Genomic DNA, 18,775 nt, shown 5'->3' on the forward strand with positions numbered 1-18,775 from the left:
TGCAGTACACCAACACCTGTTTTTGTTTTTTGTATTGGTCGATACTGTCATATCTTCAAACCCTGCATCCAGTCGGTTTGGACAAAACACAGTCAGATTTACCAAATGATGCCTCCATGAGAGTGAACGTGTTAATCTGCGAATAAATGAATAAATCGCCCGCGAAAGGAGCATATAAGCATGCGCACGTATTGTGAAGCTCGGGGGCTATCCTGAGGCCAATCATTTAGCTAACACGTTAATGAAAGTGTGTGTAGTGTGGCTAAGGGCAGCCACCATGGGAGGTACCACTCCCCTCCCTGCTCATGTTGGGGACTGTTAATAGGCTGGATGGAGCCCATGGTTCTCCCATGAGAGGCTTCATGATGAAGAGGAAAGCCTGTTGCCTCCACTAATCACTGCCTAATTTCTGCAGTAACACAGGTTTTACAAATGCGATTGTACACATGTATGGCAGCACACCATCGAAACACTGCAGTTTTAATACACCACCATACTATAAATCACCCGAATGCACACAAAGCGATGGATCAATCTTATAGTCCTGGTGTGAGTCATGTTTTGTTATAAAGTGACATCAGAGTTCATAAGAAATATAAAAACACTAAATACAATCAAACTGGTGCTGGTGTGGTCAATATTCTATTGTAACAGCCCCAAAAATATATATATTCTATTCAATTGCGTAACTGTTTATTTTATTGGTAAAGTTTAGAAAATTCTTACTCAAGCTATAGAAATCATTGATTATAGAAATGCAAGTCACCAGATTTAGATACATTTTCAAATGATGGAGTATAGATTTATTTTAATCGTAGTAAGGTAGATAACATGTTGGAAACTGAACATATGTATGAGTAAAACTACCAACTTGGAAAAAAAATGCAAGTACTCTAAAATACTACTAAATATCAGTAATACATGTAGTCACAATTAGTTACTTCCACCTTATGAATCTCACATCTAACAAAAGAATCATTTGCTAAATATTTCTTGAACAAGGTACAGCCCTGCTGAAAACATTTGTACGTGTGCAGTGAAATGATTCAAAGCCACAGACTTATAATGTTTAATTACCTGGATATAGGATCACTCTCACTAAGTTCTCTCATCTACTCACAATAATGTAATTCAGCTATTTTATAAGTAGGAGTATTTGATACCACTATGCAAACTCCTTCGTTACTGACAATTAGAGATCTCTTCTAGTTATTGTATCCATTTTATAAATGGAAATCTTATTGATCCGACCCCTTTGTAGGTTTATTTTTAAGAGAAAAATATCTAATATTAAGCCTATTTGTATAAAGTACAGATTACCATAGTGTAATTTTAAAAATGTTATGATTTGGAAAGAGAAATGTGTTTTGAACGTCCACATTTTCGACATGAAAATCAAATGCTTGTTAAGAATTAGTACGAGTACTTGAGTAGTTTTTAAATCGTGCATAATTTCAACATTATGTGTGTTATTGCGTACAACTTAATGACTGAGGATAATGTAACAGCGTTGCTACAGACCTTTTCCACTGATCACACCACAAAAACAAGCATGTAATCACAGGGGTAAGTCAAGTTTTTCTGCATTCCTAGGTGTGTCCAATGTTCACCATTCACGTTAAGCTGGGTTCTGCAATGAAATCTGCTCACATCCTGTATTAAATCATTACACCACAAACCGCATAAGGCCTCCTAAAGCTCAGCGTGTATTGTCATCCTGCACATTCGACAACGCTGCAGAACACTACCTCGTACCTGGAATGAAAAAACATGAGCAATAAGAGACATACGGTTAAGACTTCCAAAGTGAACTTATCTTTAAAGATAATTTATGACAATCGTTCATCTGGTCCTTCCAATGTAGTTAGCATTGAGTTTGTATATAAAAATAATGAGTACATGTATTTTTTTCCTTTTTTCTGCTTTTATCATGCTCTCTAGTGGGGGGGGGGGGCTCTGTTATTGTGAACACCTTGAACTTTTCTTCAAGGTTGATCTAATTCATCTCGGTTTGTCAGCATTCGCGACCTTGAAAGTAGCAGCCGACAGACATCTCAGGACATTTCTGTCTTTCAGCTGAAGCATTGAGCTGCAGCACAATGTCCTCATCAGCAGGGTGACTGACAACATTCACCCAAACATAGACAAAAAACAACCAGGACCCTCAGTTATTTTCAGATAGTGACTATCAAATTTAACTCCAGGTGTGTGGACCAGTGAACTTCAGTGGAAATCATAATAGGGACATGCGGTATTCCTTTTCTTTTGCCCCAAATATATTTTGAGGAAGCTATATGATAGTATTAAGTGCCAATAACATGACCAAATATTCACGTACATAGGGGTTTAGTGATACATGTAAGAGTTGCACTTGACACATTAATGTTGCGGCAGCCAGAGGTGAATTTTTACCGATTGCTTTACATAAGGCTGCGTCAGCTTGTGTATTTCCCCAGAGGCTCAATAAAGCCTCACCTTATGGGACCGGGCCTGTCTGTAATTAAAACTGCACCATTTTTAGAAGGGTGCAGTGTGTGGAGCATTCATAAAGAGTCTGATCAATAGGTTGCAGCAGCAATTTAAATGTGTGCAGAGTTGTAGTGCATCAAATTCAGCAGAGTTGCAGTTGAGATGTTGCAGAGCAAGTTTGTGTTTTCTATTGTTTACACATAAATTTGATCATTTTTATAATCAATACCTGAAATGTGTTTTTACCCATGATTGTTGAATATTACTCTTACATGGTTTGTGGATAAGTAGGTGTATACTTTACAAAATTGTCTACCATACAGAAAGCTCTTTTTTTTCCATTTCTGCTTCATAGTTGTGATTTATGAATGAATTAAATGTTTTTCCAAGGTCCATCCATCCACCCTAGCAAGATCTTAGCCACCTTTGTTGATGAAACAATGAAAGAAGGATTGATACAACAAAGAATATGTCTTCAGGGATAAAAAAAAAAAAAAGAAAGAAAAAAAAACCCATTTTGGTTTTCTGACAATAACCCCAACATAAAGACTAAAGGAAATGATACTTCACTTCAAAAAATTGTAGTATACTTGGGGGCAGTCGTGACCTAGAGGTTAGAAAAGTGGTTTCGGATTGGAAGTCTGTAGGTTCAAATCCCACAGCTGACAGGTTATAGCTGTGGCTCCTAGAGCAAAGATGCCTGACCCTCATTAGCTCCTGTGAATAAGATGGTATATGTTTTCTTCTTAAGTAGAGAGGGTGGAGACCTTTATAGTCACTGTCATTCACATCTCAGCCGACCTCATCGGGAATACAAACGTCTCCCATGTGGCAAAGAAGGCCAAGAGAGCGTATTTTCAAATTCCCTGTTCATTCAAGTCTATTAGTCAGCCATGGAGTGGCCTCTGACCTATTGCTGCCCTTTGTGGCCATCGAGCTGAACAGTGGTGAACAGGAAGGACCTGCAGGACGTAGCGACCAGTGCAATGATGTGGCAGACCAGGATTGGGCCCTTTCAGGGCAGAATTTGTATGTTCTCCCTGTGTATTTAGGATCTTTCGTTTCCTCCCACATTCCAGAAACATGGGTTTATGGTAATTGGTGACTCTTGATTCCCTGTAGATGAGAATGTGTGCAGTGCTGCCCTGCAATGGACCAGTGACAATGTTGAGGGTCGACCCTTCCCCCATGCAGCTGGGATCAGCCCTTGCTCTCTAACTCGCCTCCACCCTCACTGCAACCTACTCAAAAATTGAAAAAGCAACATGGAGGAATAATTTGCACTGCCAGCAGCAAGCTGCCAATCAGGATATTGTTGTTCAAACAAGAACTATGATAAATCAAAGCCTAGGTGATAATATGACTGATGATATGATGCATAACTAACCACTCAATCTCTCAAATCTTATGGTAATCCTACTTTAGACCCTCAGGTAAAACAGTTCTGATACGAATTATGCATGTTACTATGCAAATTGTACAGCATGTGCTTATTAGAAAAAGTAATTTTAAAAAGGCTGCCCTTGTTTATATGAATTTCATTGTGACTGAAATTCTATACATTTTATTTTCCTTCCTGCTTTCTTATGTTAAGATCTTTTGTTTTTGTTTATTATATTATATTATATTATATTACCTATGTGCAGAGTGACAGTGCAGTCACTCCTCCTCTCGCCGCTCTTTCGACTCGGCTCTTTCCGTCTCTCCCCGTCACTCTTCGACTCTCTTCGTCTCTTTCCGCCTCTCTCCGGTTGTCTCCGCTGGAGCAGTGCGCGTGTTGGCTCGGTGTCTTGCTGACTAGTGTCCAGCTCGTCTTGTCCAATCACGTCACTCTCTCTCCGGACGTCGGCTGCTACGTCCTCATACGAATCTGAGAGTACGCAAAAGTCAAAGTTGTGAAGCTGCCACGACGCTGGAAGTTTTTGGGCAAGTTTGTCCGACGCGGGGAAGAGTTTGTCGATTGAATTCTCGGGGACTAAACACGATAATGTGTCCGGACGGTTGGACTTGACGGAGCGACGCGGTACGGTACCGTTCCTTCAGGTAACCGCTTCAGGTTCGTGACTGACAGCTGAGCGCTCTCCGGTTTATAGCATGCCACGCAGGCAGCTAACTTCACCAAGGACCAGAAAAGTCTCAAGGAGCCGTTTCACGATTAAGACTTTTGTGTTCGAGTTCCCGCTTATATCATATTGATTTAAAAATAGAAAAGAAAAGAAAATGAAGGTTAGAAAATACTTGCGGGGCAGTGGGAGGGTGCTCGCCTTTGTGTTTGTTGCGTCTATCATCTGGCTGCTGTTTGACATGGCTGCACTCCGCATTTCTCTGAGCGACGTGAGCGGCCAGCAGCTGAAGGAGCGTCTCATCAGAGAGAGGGAGTTCTACAAGAAGCAGTCCATGCAGGCCCTCCACCCGAGGAGGAGCTTCACACACCCGGCGCGCAGGGCGGCGGACTTACCTGGTCATCAGAAAGCCCCAGGCAGGCTGAACGACGGCGACGAGGGTCAGAGGGTAAAGGATGAACTGCGCAAATCACTGCATCTTGCCAAAAGTAACCACTCTAAATTTGTAGATCTTAAACCGGGCGATGCAGCTGCCCATGAAAATGATAACGCACCAAAGCAGAACAGTTCTGTAAAGAAAGAAGCAGTAAACTTATATATATATACAGGTGGGACTACTGCACAAAAAGCTGTGCATAAGGTGGATTCAAAACCAAATGAAAAAGTTAAAGGCGTTGAGGACGAGATCCTGCTAAAGTCCACCGAGTCACGCCTTACCCAAACAACAACTCATCGACTTCCTAACCAGGATGTGAAGGTCGTAAATGAAAAAGTGGCGGGGATGCAAGTGAAGGTGACGGACAAGAACGTCCTTGGTGCAAATAAACAGCTGAAGCCTGCAGTCAATCACCCGGCAGAGGGTAACGCCAGGGTGGGCACCCTTGCTGTCAAAAAGTCGGGTGTCCACACGGTGCTGTCTCTGGATGTCACAAACTCCCCTCGAGATCCTAAAGCAGTGGGCCAGTTTGGTCAGGCAGCAGTTGTTGCTGTGCACGAGAATTCAGAAGTGGAGAAGAGGTGGAACGAGGGCCATTTTAATGTCTACCTCAGTGAAAAGATCCCCGTGGACCGTGCCATCCCAGACACCAGGCCTCGGAAGTGAGTCTCCTTCTTGTCCTTATGCACGCTATACCTCTCCGTCGGCTCTTTTCTCAGGCAAAGCTGACTTGCTGTTTCTATTGCTACTTGCAGGTGCGCACAAAGTCTGATCCACGACGACCTCCCTTCCACCAGTGTGATTTTCTGTTTCGTGGATGAGGTGTGGTCCACGCTCCTCCGTTCTGTGCACAGTGTGCTCAACAGGTCTCCACCAAACCTCTTAAAAGAGATTATTCTGGTGGATGATTTCAGCACCAAAGGTAATCACATCCTTCTATTAAAGCCTCAGTGGCTGCATGACTTCTGTTACCAAGTGTAGGTTGCCAGGCCTCATTATTATCTCTTGTTCAATCTAAAGAATTCTACATCTAATCAGTTATTACAAGATGAAGTGTTTGGAAGTTTTGTCTGATATTTCAAAGGTGAGTAGACAATATGCGATCCCTATTATAAATAGGAAGGTTTAAGCAGCGGTGCAGTCGGCTTGACTTTTCAGTTGACTGAGGGTTGTGGCGTGCTGCAGCTAATCCGGGCTGACTGAGTGAAGGCAGGATACTCACAGCACAGGTCACAAACACAGAGACGGAAACACTGTCATTCACAGTTATGTCGCCAATTCATTTAAAAGGAGTGTGTTTTCTGGCACTGTTCTTCATCTTATTTTTATTTTTATTTGGCAGATTGTTGTTGAATATCATACTCTTGATGAGATCATTATGAAATTAACATATTATCATTCCCCAGTTTGCGCAGCTTGAATCCTGACATAAATTATTCTTTTTTTGAAACGGTATTAATTCTTTTGTTTCTCTGTCTTTTCACTGAAATAAGCTTTCAGTCGTTTGATGTGTGGTTTCTGCTCTGACAGACTATTTGAAGAAGCAGCTGGACGACTACATGTCTCAGTTTCCCAAAGTGCGAATCATTCGGCTGAAGGAGCGTCAGGGCCTGATCAGGGCCCGGCTAGCTGGAGCTGCTGTGGCCAAAGGTAAGAGATCGCAGGTTTCTCTTCTCAAAAAAAAAAACTCCCAGCATTTTCATAGTCGAGGTGAAAGTTTTATTTAGAGAAAATCGGAAGAACTTGCACATAGGAGAAATCATCAACCTTCATGTCTTCATGTGGTCGGACAAACCGCAAGCATAAGACCTAATGTCAGCCACTGAAAGATAATACATCTGTAAAGTTTGATATGATACCGGGATATTATGGGATGTATTGGTGTCTTGTTAGTTCTTTAGGTATGTTTGCCTTGCTGCACAAACCCAAATGGTGTCCTGCCTTGCTCCTCAAATTCCTGTGAACAGGAGTTGTAAAACAACATGTGATCGTCTGTCTTGTTTTTCTGCCGTTGTCCTTGCAAAGTACTTGCAATAATAAAGAACATACGAGCAGATATGATAACAATGTTCAAATGTTTTAACCCTGAAGCAGTTTTGTGTTATTTGAGCACAAGCAATGCTTTTTTTTTTTTTTTTTTTCAGGTTCTCACGGTTTAAACATCATTGTACTGATGTAGCTTTTAAAGATTCACAGCCATTCAAGTATAATGCAGGAGTACACAGTCGGCATGATGAAATCTTGATTTAGTTTATTGTATATATCGTGCAAATATAGAGATTTCATGCCACTTTAACAGAAAAAAAAAAAAACAACAATCCCACATGAGAAGGTCCAGATTTAGCATAAAATCTCCTTTAGAAGAAATCTTTGCAGAATTAGACTCAAATGTTACAGCTGTCCTGGTTTATGGTTGGGTCGGTTGGAAGGAGAGAAAATCCTAGGACAGACAGATAACAACAAACAACTCGACATCAAACGGCATGCTAGTCTGCTCCCTGCAGACTTTATGAGGGAAGGACGGACAGATGACTTCCAGTTTCACTTGTCAGAGATCCTGCAGGAAGATTAAAAAAAAAAAATAGAGAAGGTGGAGAGAGACAGGATGTTACTGATGTACAAATGTATGTAGGATGAGAAAATCAACCTCACAGCAATCAAGACGTTGTCCCCGAAGTCTAAACATATCACAGCTTAACTAGAAAATAGTCTCGGGTGACCTGAGCCAGCGTGGAGAACCAGCTGTATCAAATAGTTTGATGTTTAAAACACAGCATATGTAAGCCTCCTTATCGGAAACTAGGAGCTGGTTCAACAAGGTCAGCACATGGAAGCTGAAATCTCGGCCTCCTTTCAGAAACTCTAGAAGCCGCCAAAACTCTCAGAAGAAAAACACATAATCTTAGCAAACGGTCGTCAAGTCACACACTCAGACGTCGCTTAAGGTCGTATTTTGACAGCCAGATACTCAACCAGAAAGGTTGAGAGACTTGACAGCTTCATCTTCATGTGTTTACATACATCATTAAGTGTTCATTTCAGAGCTCTTGGGCGAAGTTGAGTGATTAACTGTTTGTTTAATGCAGGTGAGGTTCTTACCTTCCTGGACTCCCACGTTGAATGTAACGTGGGCTGGCTGGAGCCTCTGTTAGAGAGGGTCTATCTGGATCGTAAGAAGGTGCCGTGTCCAGTTATAGAAGTCATCAGTGATAAAGACTTGAGGTGACTAATTCAAACAGCATGGGTTTTATTCTGGAGTGTTGTTGAATGTTCAGTGCCACGGGAGCAAGGCAGTATGCCATTTTGACGTTGTGGCTTGTGTTTCGGCTCCTCATCGACAGTTACATGCTGGTTGACAACTTTCAACGAGGTATTTTCAAATGGCCTCTGGTGTTTGGCTGGAGCCCGGTACCTGCAGACTACATTAAGAAGAATAACATGAAAGATACAGATCCCATCAAGTGAGTTCCTCGCCATTTTTTTTTCCATCCTCAGAAACTCCTCCAAGCGAGCTCACCGCTTGTTTGACTTTCTGCCCCGAGGCCGCTGTGACACGTCATTGAAATCCTGCGCCTCCACGTACACGCTCTGCCCTTGAGTTATAAAAACAATAAGCGAACAGCCCCACTTGAATGTGCGTGTGTGTTTTGTACAAATAGGATCGCATTCATAGAGAGGCTGAATTGCATGCTCACGCCAATACTTTCAGTTAGTGTATGTTAAACCGAGGATCAGCTAAAAATAGTAGCCTGATTGACAACAGGTGCACATCAAAGCATTTAAATGAGGCTTTTGTGTTTGTTATTGCTGGTCTGAACTATGGAAAGATTGAATGGAGAGCCGAGTGTCCGTAAGAGCACAATTAAGTTCAACATGGAGTTGGAAGTGTCGTTAAAAGAAGATTAACAAACATTGAAGAGGCACGGTCAAATAGTGTGACATAAAAAGAATGAAATAAAGGATACTTTATTAATCCCAACTAAGTAAATGCCTTATTTTTTCTGTCAGATATAATTCTCAGTGTACCGTCGCGTATATCACCTTCCACACGTGTTTTTACACATTGACCACCTTCATCTGGTCTTAATTGTTTTTTCACGTCTTCTTGTCTTAACTTCCTGCGGGACTTCATTACACTATTTACAATAATCCAAAAGATTTACAATTACGTTTGCGTTTATGGTTGTTGGTTATACACATAGGACATTTTCAGTTGACAAAATATATACATGGTCATACCTTATTGTGTTGTTGGTTATTTTATTTATTGTATTTTGTTTTAATCTTGCAGATGTCCGGTTATGGCTGGAGGTCTTTTCTCTATAGACAAAAAGTACTTTTTTGAGCTTGGCTCCTATGATCCAGGCCTAGATGTGTGGGGTGGAGAGAACATGGAGATTTCCTTTAAGGTACGTTTCCTTTCTTTAATATTCATCGTATCGGAAGCGTCTTCCATCTTCATCTTCACGTCTGAATCCACTGTTTTACCAGATCTGGATGTGCGGAGGGGAAATCGAAATCATCCCCTGCTCTCGGGTGGGACACATCTTCCGGGGACAGAATCCATATAAGTTCCCCAAAAACAGGCAGAAGACAGTGGAGCGCAATCTGGCGCGGGTGGCGGAGGTTTGGCTTGATGAGTACAAGGACCTTTTCTATGGCCATGGTTACACCCACCTGCTGAATAAAAAGGTCATCGACATTGGCAACCTGACGGAGCAGATCGAGCTGAGGAAGCATCTGAAGTGCCAGAGCTTCAGGTGGTACCTGGACAACGTGTATCCAGACATGAACGCTCCTTTAGTGAAAGCTGACGGCCTGGTGCGTGGATGTTTTACAATACCTAGCCATTTGTTTATAGCTTTACTTTTCTTTTTTTTTTACACTCTAAAGCTTACATTTGTCTACTAAGAAAACCTTTGCCAAATCTACCCAAACACAGGCTCTAGTTGTTCCCATTCTGAACAAAGAATCACTGTTCCTTAAAAAGCCTGTGATGGCACTGCTTGGATTCAGTGAAGTAATGAAAACTGCAATAAGGACCATTCTGTGCCTCTCCGGATTAGCACGCGAACGTTCGCAGTGTTTTGGTTTCAGTTCTGTTAAGATGTTTTCCCGTCTCCTCTGCAGGTCTACAATCGAGGGTTAAGAAAATGCCTCGCGCTGCAGAGAGATTCTCTGTCATTTGAGACATGTGATCTCAGCAAACAGGTAGGCTTTGCAAAACAAGGAAATAAATAATTGCAATTCTTTGAAGGAAACATGCCGGTATTGTGCAATTATATTGTCGCGACAGTTGCAATTATAGGGAGACAACTCCTGCTAGAATTGGAGACAGGACTCAAGCCACAATAAACTAGTCTAGGAAGAGGCTGTTTCTGTGGCTGATGATAAATACTTGTTGGTCATTCTTGCGTTCTGTGGTATTCAGAGTCAGCACTTTAATTACACCTGGATGAGGAACATTCGGCACCGTGAGCTGTGTATTGCCCCACAAGTCCAGAGCAACAGCTTCGCTTTGCAGCTGTGTGACAGCGCCAAGAATGAGCAACGCTGGTTACACAAATCCTCCATCTCACCTATGGTAGGTTAACTTTTTAGTCTCTCTTTTCTCTATTCACAGATCTGTCCTTTTAGAAAAAACCCTTGGCAGGACACCACACAGGGTGTGGAGCCTCAGTGCCAATGCAAACAAGATTTTCTTGCCTGATTACGTCTCCTGTTTTGTCTTTGTCAAGGCGGAGCACTTCTCGACAGAGATTCTCCGTGGAATGTGCCTGGAAGGCAAGCTTGAGGGTCAAGCTCTTCAACTCCGTGCATGTGACTCCAACAACCTCTTCCAAAAGTGGCAGTTCACGCACTACTATGCTCAGTGATGACCCTACAAGCCAGTTTTATGTGTTGAACACATACTTCTGGAGCTCTGGTTGCCCAAACACAGCTTATTTGGTCTGTGGTTCCAGCCACGCACAAAACGACTGCACAGGGAGAGGAGGAGTAACGTTTTGGTCGCGGTTAAATGCGAGAACGTCGACGGCGAGGGTATTTTATGCCAAAGAAGTCCAAATAATTTTCTTTTTGGGAAGGTTTGCACTGGGATGTTGTCACATTGTAGATGGGAGGATCTTTCAAGAGCTGTGGTCTTACCTTTGGATGAAGACACACACACACACACACACACACACACACACACACACACACACACACACACACACACACACACACACACACACACAATGTCTGCACACAAACATATGAATAAGGCTGTGATTTTATTCATACTGGTACCGTTCAGATGCAGGGTAACTAAAAGTGCTTTACAAGAGGCAGGGAAACACTAAAAAGGGTCTAATGGCTTAACCTGCTCGTTGATTTTTTGAAACATATCACATATTTTGGGTACAACATTTACTTTTCAAGATGTTGTGTATTTAGTGTTAGTTTTTTTTTTTTCACAACCTTTGGGTGAAATGGCTGCTTCTCACGGGGCTAAACTAGTTGCAAAATGTCCTGTGTGTCTGCACGTATGGAGAGCTGTGTGGATGCTTTGTGTCTCCCTTTATGAATGTGTACTGATGTTTGTGTCCTTATTGAATATTTGTGAGTGTATTTCCATGATTTGTGTGTACATATGAAAGGTTCATGTGTAAACAAGTTTATGTATGCAGCAACAATATATGCGCAAGTGTTTGGTTTGTCCATATTGTGATCTGTGCAGGTCCACAAGCTGACCACTGTATATTTTGCCAGTCGAAATATTTTGTAGTTTTAAGGTTGTTTTTTTTTTGCCCTCATTGCAGTCTGTCAGGCTCACTCTTGTCAGACTGCTAACCCGGGCTGTGATATGTCTGGGCTCTTTTGCAGCAGGAGAATAGTGTCATGTTTGTTTTATTCACATACAAAAGTGCTCCCAAGTTTTTGTTTCCCGTTTAAAAACTCGTGTACGCACAAGTCGGGAGTCCTCACAGTTCTTATCACAAAGGCACAAATGACATTACACATGCAGAAGTCATTTTACTGCCCTATAGCTTTTCTGGTTTAAAATGCTGCAATGTTGTGAAAAGTATGCTATGGTACTATTTTCTATTTTTATTTTTTTTTCCGGTTTGTCACTAGAGGGAAGTATTGGTTCAGAACACTCAATTAAGCTGTGCTGTGTTTATTTGCTCTTTTTTGTATGTTCAGTTGTCAATGATGTGTGTTTTTTGAGAGTAAATTGATTAAAAAATAATAAAATTGCAAAGACGAGATTTATCAATGTGGTTTTATTTAAAATTTGTCTTCTCAAACCATTTACATTTGTAATATACAGTATATGACAGTGAACACTTGATCATATCAGAGTCCCTTCTGAGGTGGTGTACATACTTCATCTCTGATAGCAATCACCTGAAGTGTTAAAATGTACATTTCTTCATATTCAGTTACATTGTTACTCAAATATTTGCATATAGAATGTTTCACAAAGCAAATTACAGTGTGTCAGTGAATGTTACATTAGTCAAGAGAAACAAATCCTCATTTAAAAATTGTGAATTTTTTTGATACTGTTGGTTTGTAAAGTGAACTGTATTATTATTATTATTATTTTAAGTTATAGGTCACATCCAGGTGTGAGGAATCTAAACCCCACTTGTCATTGACTCTTCATTATGAACTCAAACTCCTCTATCTTCTGCCGGGTGTTTCCTCGGCGGATCCTGCGATAAGACGTGGTGCTGTATTTGGAGGAGCTCAGGTGGTTGAAGGTTTTCTGGTGGCTGACGCCCGGAGCTGTTTTCTTCATCAGAGGCAAAGTAAAATAAACTGGACTGTGATTTTGATGAAACCCGCCATGGGCTTGGAAGTCGTGGTCCTGCTCACAATCTGGGTCCTTCTCAAGCTGCCTGTTGTCTGAAACCGTGACTTCTGCCTCTCCATTCAGCCTCTCGTGACTTTGTAGGTCCTCTTCAGTTTGTTGATTCACTGAAAAGATTCAAAGAAAAATGTCTTGCATTAAATCACAACCTCAAAGTGAAATGATCTATTTTGTTGCACAGTAATAAAACGACACTCGTCTTACCTTTTAGCTCAGGTCGTCTTGTGCTGTTTAATTCTCCACAGCTTCCGTCGAACTCAATACCTCCCTTTACAACCGCTGAGATCACTCGTGCAGTTGTTGGTGCTTCAAGCTTTCTTTGCACCTCTTCAGTCCACGTCATCTGTTGTATTGTTTCTTTCTCAATCCTGGACTTTATTTCCGCAGTGTCGTCTTCCTCCATCGCCTGAGCAGGTTCATCGTCTGCCACGCTGTTGGCAAGACGTCGACAGCTGTCGGCACCAAAAGTTGCCCGTGCTGCATCTCGTGGGTCCTGGTGAGCCTGCTCCTCATCACTGTAGAACACGGAGTCATCTCCTTCCTCCAGAGACAATGAGTCTTTCTCGTAAGGCTCATGTGGTGTTTGACCGGCTCCACCTGTGATCCCACCAAGGATCTCCATTACCTGAGAAGCCAGAGCATTGTCTTCTTCTGCTGTGAGTTTGGTGTCTGGAGAGATTGCGCTCGTCTCCATCCGTCTTGTTGCCTTGAACCGAATGTTATGAATGGTTCCGCTTCCAGCATGTTTCCTTCCCCATTGTCAAACGGCTAAGAAAGACTCCATCCTTCGTTTCAGTAAACCGCACGAAATCAGGCTGTGGACTGTTCTCCAGAGCGCAACGTAAATCTGTTTGTGTAGAATCAGTGAAGAACAGAGATTTTATTGTGTAAATAACAAGGGGTCATTGTGACTTGGGCATTTGCATATGGAGCCGTTGTGCTCATTTTCCAATCTCTGCTTTCTGCTACATTTTTAGTCTGGATTAACATTCCCCTACTGGTTTTGTTTGCTCGAACCTGTAAAGGTTTTGCACAACTACTGAGGAGAACATTGTGTTATGTCGTGAGCTTTAAGAACATAAAGTCTTTAAGGCCTGACGATACCTGAGCTGCTGATGTAGCATTCACAAAAGTTTCAGAATACACCGCAACATCACATTAGATTTACTTCAGAAGAGGCTGTTTCTAAATCTGGGTGTTTTTAAACATCTGTGGCATCTGCCTGGTGGTAACAGTTCAAATAGATAGAGTTCAGTGTTGTCTTGGGACGGCACCGGGGGCGGCTAATGACTTTGTGCAGCTTTGATGACTCACAGTGTTTTATTGTCCGAGGCTGAGCACCCATCATACCACATCATGATTCCTTGAGATTGGAAGCTTTCATTGGAAGCTTGATAAACGGCCAACAGCAGTTCACAGTCCAATTAGATTTTCCAGAGCTATCGCTAAGGTGTTCTAAGTGTACAAACACTCAACCTGTTTTATATACTGTAAATGGATGCCACATCAGCATCCTGCTTCCTCCTGGAATCACTTTCTTGAGAGTTTGCCCACTGTCACTTCTTCAAGACATTTGTTTCTCAAAATACCGACAACCTAAGACGTCCATCCACCCCATTTTATCCATAGTCGTCAGGGGTTGGAAGCTGATCCCAGCTGAGGTGAACCAGTCCGTCACTGGAGAAACAGAGAGACAGAAATACACAAACACTCACACTCAGCAGTTTAATGCTGAATGAATACTTTTCCATCGCCATCAGTTTAATGAGTTGTTTTAATATTTTCATTTGATGAGATTTTATTCATGTGTGCTGTATCAAGATGAAGTGCACTATTATGAATTGTACACATGCAATTCAATTTTGTGTGTGTGTGTGTGTGTGTGCGTGTGTGTGCATGGGTGGGTGCAAGTCCACAGCACCAACAGGAAACCAAAGAAGTGAGACTTTTTACAGGAAACAGTTTTTTTCTTTTGACTTTAAATGTGTTTCTTCAAAAAACATATCAATTTGAATGTCAAATGCACGCATGCTTGATTTACAGACATTGTAAGTGTATCTCAAGTTGTCTGCTTCCTGGTGAAATTGTAAATTTAGACCTAAAGTCTATGACTCACTGTAGCATGGAGCAAAACACAAGCACAGCCACCAAAGTTTATTTTTTCAGAAGCCTGTTTCATACATGGAGTTTCATGTTGACTGCAAAATGAAAAGTCAAATGCACATTATTTACAAAGCTGTATTTCCTTGCCATCTGAAGGTAGAACACACAATTTTAAGGTTATTCAGAAGAAGAAAAAAACTTCTTGCGGTGTCTGAGCACTAAAATTCAGCTGCAGATCATCTGAAAATATTCTTGGATACGAAAGCACTACTTTCACACCACCCACATCCTGTTTTGAGCTGAGCAGCCCTATCTATGGTTTAGAGGTCTGGTTTTGAGCACCTGAACGTGACGTGAAGGCTGCTTAAATCTCTGCTTCAAATGCAGAAGGAAAGCTCCTCGTTGATAAAACTCAAAGTGTACAACATACATGCATTTGCTGGAGGTCAACCTACTGTCATTAATGCTAGTCACACTATGAGTAAGATGTTAAGGAAAGAAAATATATACAAGTCTGTAGTAATCATGATTTCATCAGTAATACTTTACAATCCGCTGTGTTTTCCATTCATTCAATACACTTTCGTTTTCATAATGCTTTTGTGCCTCAAGACCAAGTACTGAGTCAAACACTGTGGTCAACTTTAATATAGGCAAAACATTCAAAAGGTTTTGAAAAAGAAAAAAAAAATGTTGTGACTTTGTCCAACTTCTTGGAGGTTTGGAAGCTGTTTCAACATCAAAGTGATGAAACGCATGTCACTGAGTGCTTGTTCCTATCTCCTCTTCTTCAAGCGATCGCTGAAGTCCAGGGATTAATTTCAGGATGTGTTTGCGTACATTGCCTCTCCTGCTTTTCCTGGGAAGAGTCCCAAACAAGGACGAGATCCTTGTTTCCTCCCAGGTAGGAGAGAGGGAGCTGCTGCTGCCGGCCAAACTGGAGCTGCTGGAGCGGCTGAAGGCCTGGTGAAGGTAGCTGGAGCTGGAGGAGAACTTCCCAGAGCTGCCACACGCGGAGAAGTCCCTGGTGAAGAAGCAGCTGTCGTCTGTGGTGCTGGCGGCGCTGCAGGGGCCGGGCGAGCTCACGTCCCCGAACACACTGGCATGGTCACTGTCATCCGTCATCACACTCCTGCAGCTGCTGTTGCTGGAGAAACGCTGGCCACAGCGGCTCGTCGGGGAACTCAGGCTGAGTGACGAGTCCGTGGAGAAGTTGGGACTGCTCTCATTTAAGTTACCTAAAAAAAAAACACACACACATACACAAGCAAGTCATTGATGGTGAAGAGTTCATCATCCAAAGACAATTCTGAAACAGGAAATCCGTCATCTCATTTCTCAGAGGAACACCACCAGAAACTAAACTATGTTGAGTTTACACTTCAGTTCACATCAGCAGCAGCAAAACTTTCAAGATGAGAAAGGCTGTGACAAAGGAAGTGCTGCGGTCTGACAGCTGAGCACAACTCACCTAGCGTCAGGCGCTTTTCCTGTAATGTAAGCGCTTGAAGCTCCATCAACTTCTCACGTAGGGATTTCTGCATGCGTGACAGAAAACAGTTATACTTCATGACATTTCAGTTTTCTTTGTCTCATGCATCGAGAGAATTAACCTGGGAAGTCTTTAACTCAGTAAAACATCACACACTGCCTCTTCACCGATGAACTGTTTGGATTATTTGCTGTTTTTTCACAGATACACAAGTCCACCTTTGACTGACTTCAATGTGCCATTTCTTTTGCTGTTATATTTGCCCTTGTGTTTATAAGCAGCTTTAAAAAAAAAAGACCACAATGTGCTGACCAAACACTGAAATGAAGATACACACCTTAAGCAGGGCCATCCTCTTCTCCAGCTCTATCTGCTTCACTATATTTCCACACACAGTCTCCAGCCTGGAAACACATAATAACACTGTTGTAACATCCACTCCGGCGTGACAAAGTAGGGTGCCATCATGGCAGTCACTCACTTCAGACTGTTGGTTGATTCTCTTATCAGATCAACTATGTGTTGATGGGATGAGCCTTCAGTGCTGACCCCGTTGATGGTGACGATGACATCACCTGCAACCAGAAGTCAACTATTCAGTTCCAAGAAGGCTACACATTGTAAATGCGCATCTTTGTGTTTACACATGCAGTGTAAACATGTGTGCCATGTCATATATCTGTCACTCTTCTTTTTTTTTGGAAAGCAGGTCGAGGTTGAGCCTCGGGTCTATATGAGGCCTGTCATGGTTGAGAAGATGTGATTCGTTCACCTGTGGTCAGGCCAGCACCCTCTGCCACGCTGTCCTCCTGCACCTTGCACACAAACGTGCACATCTCCACTGCAGTGCTGTTTTTCAGCTGCAGGCCGTACGTCTGCAAAAAGACAGACTTGTGAACACTTTGCCAAAACTTGTCATCCCTAAAGGTCCGTGAAGACGAGATGAGCCTCATTAATATGTACAGGTATGTCTAAAACATTTGAAAGTAATGAAAAGTTCAGTTTTCCCATAATAAAACAGTGAAACTTCCCGAAAAGTTTCAATTTATTACTAATACACTGACATATTTTAAGCCTTTTTGTTTGAGTAATTTCTTTAAAGTTTTAGCTTTAAAGTCATGGTAATGAAAATTAAAGAACCCCAAAATATTACAATATTTCTTACAATGAGATATTTAGTTGACAATCATTATAAATAATGCTTGAAAGTATTTAGTCATTGTGATATGAATGTAGTAAAAGCTGTTAAAAAAAAAAAAAAAAAACCTTTCCACATTATCCTTGTTTTCCAAGATGCAATAATTTTGATGATAATAATGTTATAGAAAAGGTTTTTGGCTTACCTGAATTTCAAATCCAAATGTTTCATTGTCTTGTTTTTCCAGTACAATTGTTGTCCTGGAGCAAAAAGAGATTAAAGGTGCATGTAGTTAAAAATAAAATGTGAGAGGGAAGTTGATTCAAAAATGCAGAACAACACTTAAAGGTTAAAAGTGAAATCCATGATCTGAAACTGTCGATGAAAGGCGACATGTTTACCTTTGTGGGTCGGTGTAATCGACCAGGGAGTTTGAGCGAGTCTGTCTGGGCTGCAAAAAAAGTAGAAACACTTGAGTTCCTCTTTACAAGAAAACACATCATTGATTTATTTTTATCTTGTAAACCTATATAATACTTCTGATATTTTTTTTTTTAAAGGGGGCTAATAATGTTAGTACATTCCTGTGAAAATGAAAAGAAATGGTTTGAATAGTTTAAACAGGTGAAGGAAGCTGCTATGTTATTGCTGGGTGAATCAGTGAACTTCTCATTAAACACATTTTTTTTTTAGTCTCATCTCAATTTATCAGCCTTTGAAAGCTGTTCAACATAATTGTAACCTTGTTTGCAATGCATTTGTTTTGTTTATGTACTTCACTTGAGTGGCTGTCTCACCTTGCCCCCTCTGGGCAGGGAACTGGTGGTCTGCCGGTGTCGGTCACTGATCCCCCTCAGCGAGCGTCTGTACCACAGAGAGGCTTTCTTCCTCAGAGTGTTATCCAGAGAGCAATTCTCTTGGCTGCCCTGGTGTGGAAGTCCATTGAAATTCATGGTGGACTGCATGGTCGAGTACTCCTCAAAGCAGCGTCATGACCTGCTGCAGCAGCTCCTCGGTGGCTGTGTGGCCCTGCCCTGCTGTGCAGCCAGAAGCCCAGAAGAGTGCGTCAAAGCGGAAATCCACATCATGTGATGGTTGTGGTGGACCTGCTTCGGCAGATTACAGCCTCACATACCTCGTTTCCTGTTCACCTCTTTCAGCTTTCTGTTTCCTGTGAAGTGCTGATGTGCTGCTTTGAAAAGAAAGATACACGGGA

At 41.9% G+C, this 18,775-nt stretch overlaps 2 protein-coding genes across 2 annotated transcripts; one reads left to right on the forward strand and one right to left on the reverse strand.

Annotated features, from left to right (window-relative positions):
* The first annotated feature begins 4,344 nt into the window (after window positions 1–4,344).
* Window positions 4,345–12,216, forward strand: galnt5 (polypeptide N-acetylgalactosaminyltransferase 5). Its single transcript, XM_080498397.1, has 10 exons — window positions 4,345–5,630; window positions 5,724–5,890; window positions 6,499–6,618; window positions 8,055–8,190; window positions 8,310–8,429; window positions 9,260–9,377; window positions 9,460–9,789; window positions 10,099–10,179; window positions 10,400–10,552; window positions 10,707–12,216. The coding sequence occupies exons 1-10, from the start codon at window positions 4,690–4,692 to the stop codon at window positions 10,842–10,844; spliced, it is 2,304 nt and encodes a 767-aa protein (XP_080354523.1). The 5' UTR covers window positions 4,345–4,689; the 3' UTR covers window positions 10,845–12,216.
* Window positions 12,217–15,688: 3,472 nt separating this feature from the next.
* cytip (cytohesin 1 interacting protein) lies at window positions 15,689–18,524 on the reverse strand (the record flags this gene model as incomplete). The annotated part of the gene is made up of 8 exons (XM_080498403.1): window positions 15,689–16,167; window positions 16,401–16,467; window positions 16,759–16,825; window positions 16,903–16,996; window positions 17,194–17,296; window positions 17,765–17,819; window positions 17,961–18,010; window positions 18,357–18,524. The coding sequence occupies 8 exons, from the start codon at window positions 18,522–18,524 to the stop codon at window positions 15,689–15,691; spliced, it is 1,083 nt and encodes a 360-aa protein (XP_080354529.1).
* Window positions 18,525–18,775: the final 251 nt, after the last annotated feature.

This window comes from Blennius ocellaris (genome assembly GCF_963422515.1).
Source record: "Blennius ocellaris genome assembly, chromosome: 6".
Taxonomy (NCBI): domain Eukaryota; kingdom Metazoa; phylum Chordata; class Actinopteri; order Blenniiformes; family Blenniidae; genus Blennius; species Blennius ocellaris.

Excerpts from the sequence above, each read along its gene's own strand:
- galnt5 (XM_080498397.1), top strand. The coding sequence starts at position 4,690 with ATGAAGGTTAGAAAATACTTGCGGGGCAGTGGGAGGGTGCTCGCCTTT. Across the intron at positions 9,378-9,459 it reads ACATGGAGATTTCCTTTAAG|ATCTGGATGTGCGGAGGGGA; the intron begins GTACGTTTCCTT and ends CTGTTTTACCAG. Across the intron at positions 10,180-10,399 it reads CATGTGATCTCAGCAAACAG|AGTCAGCACTTTAATTACAC; the intron begins GTAGGCTTTGCA and ends TGTGGTATTCAG.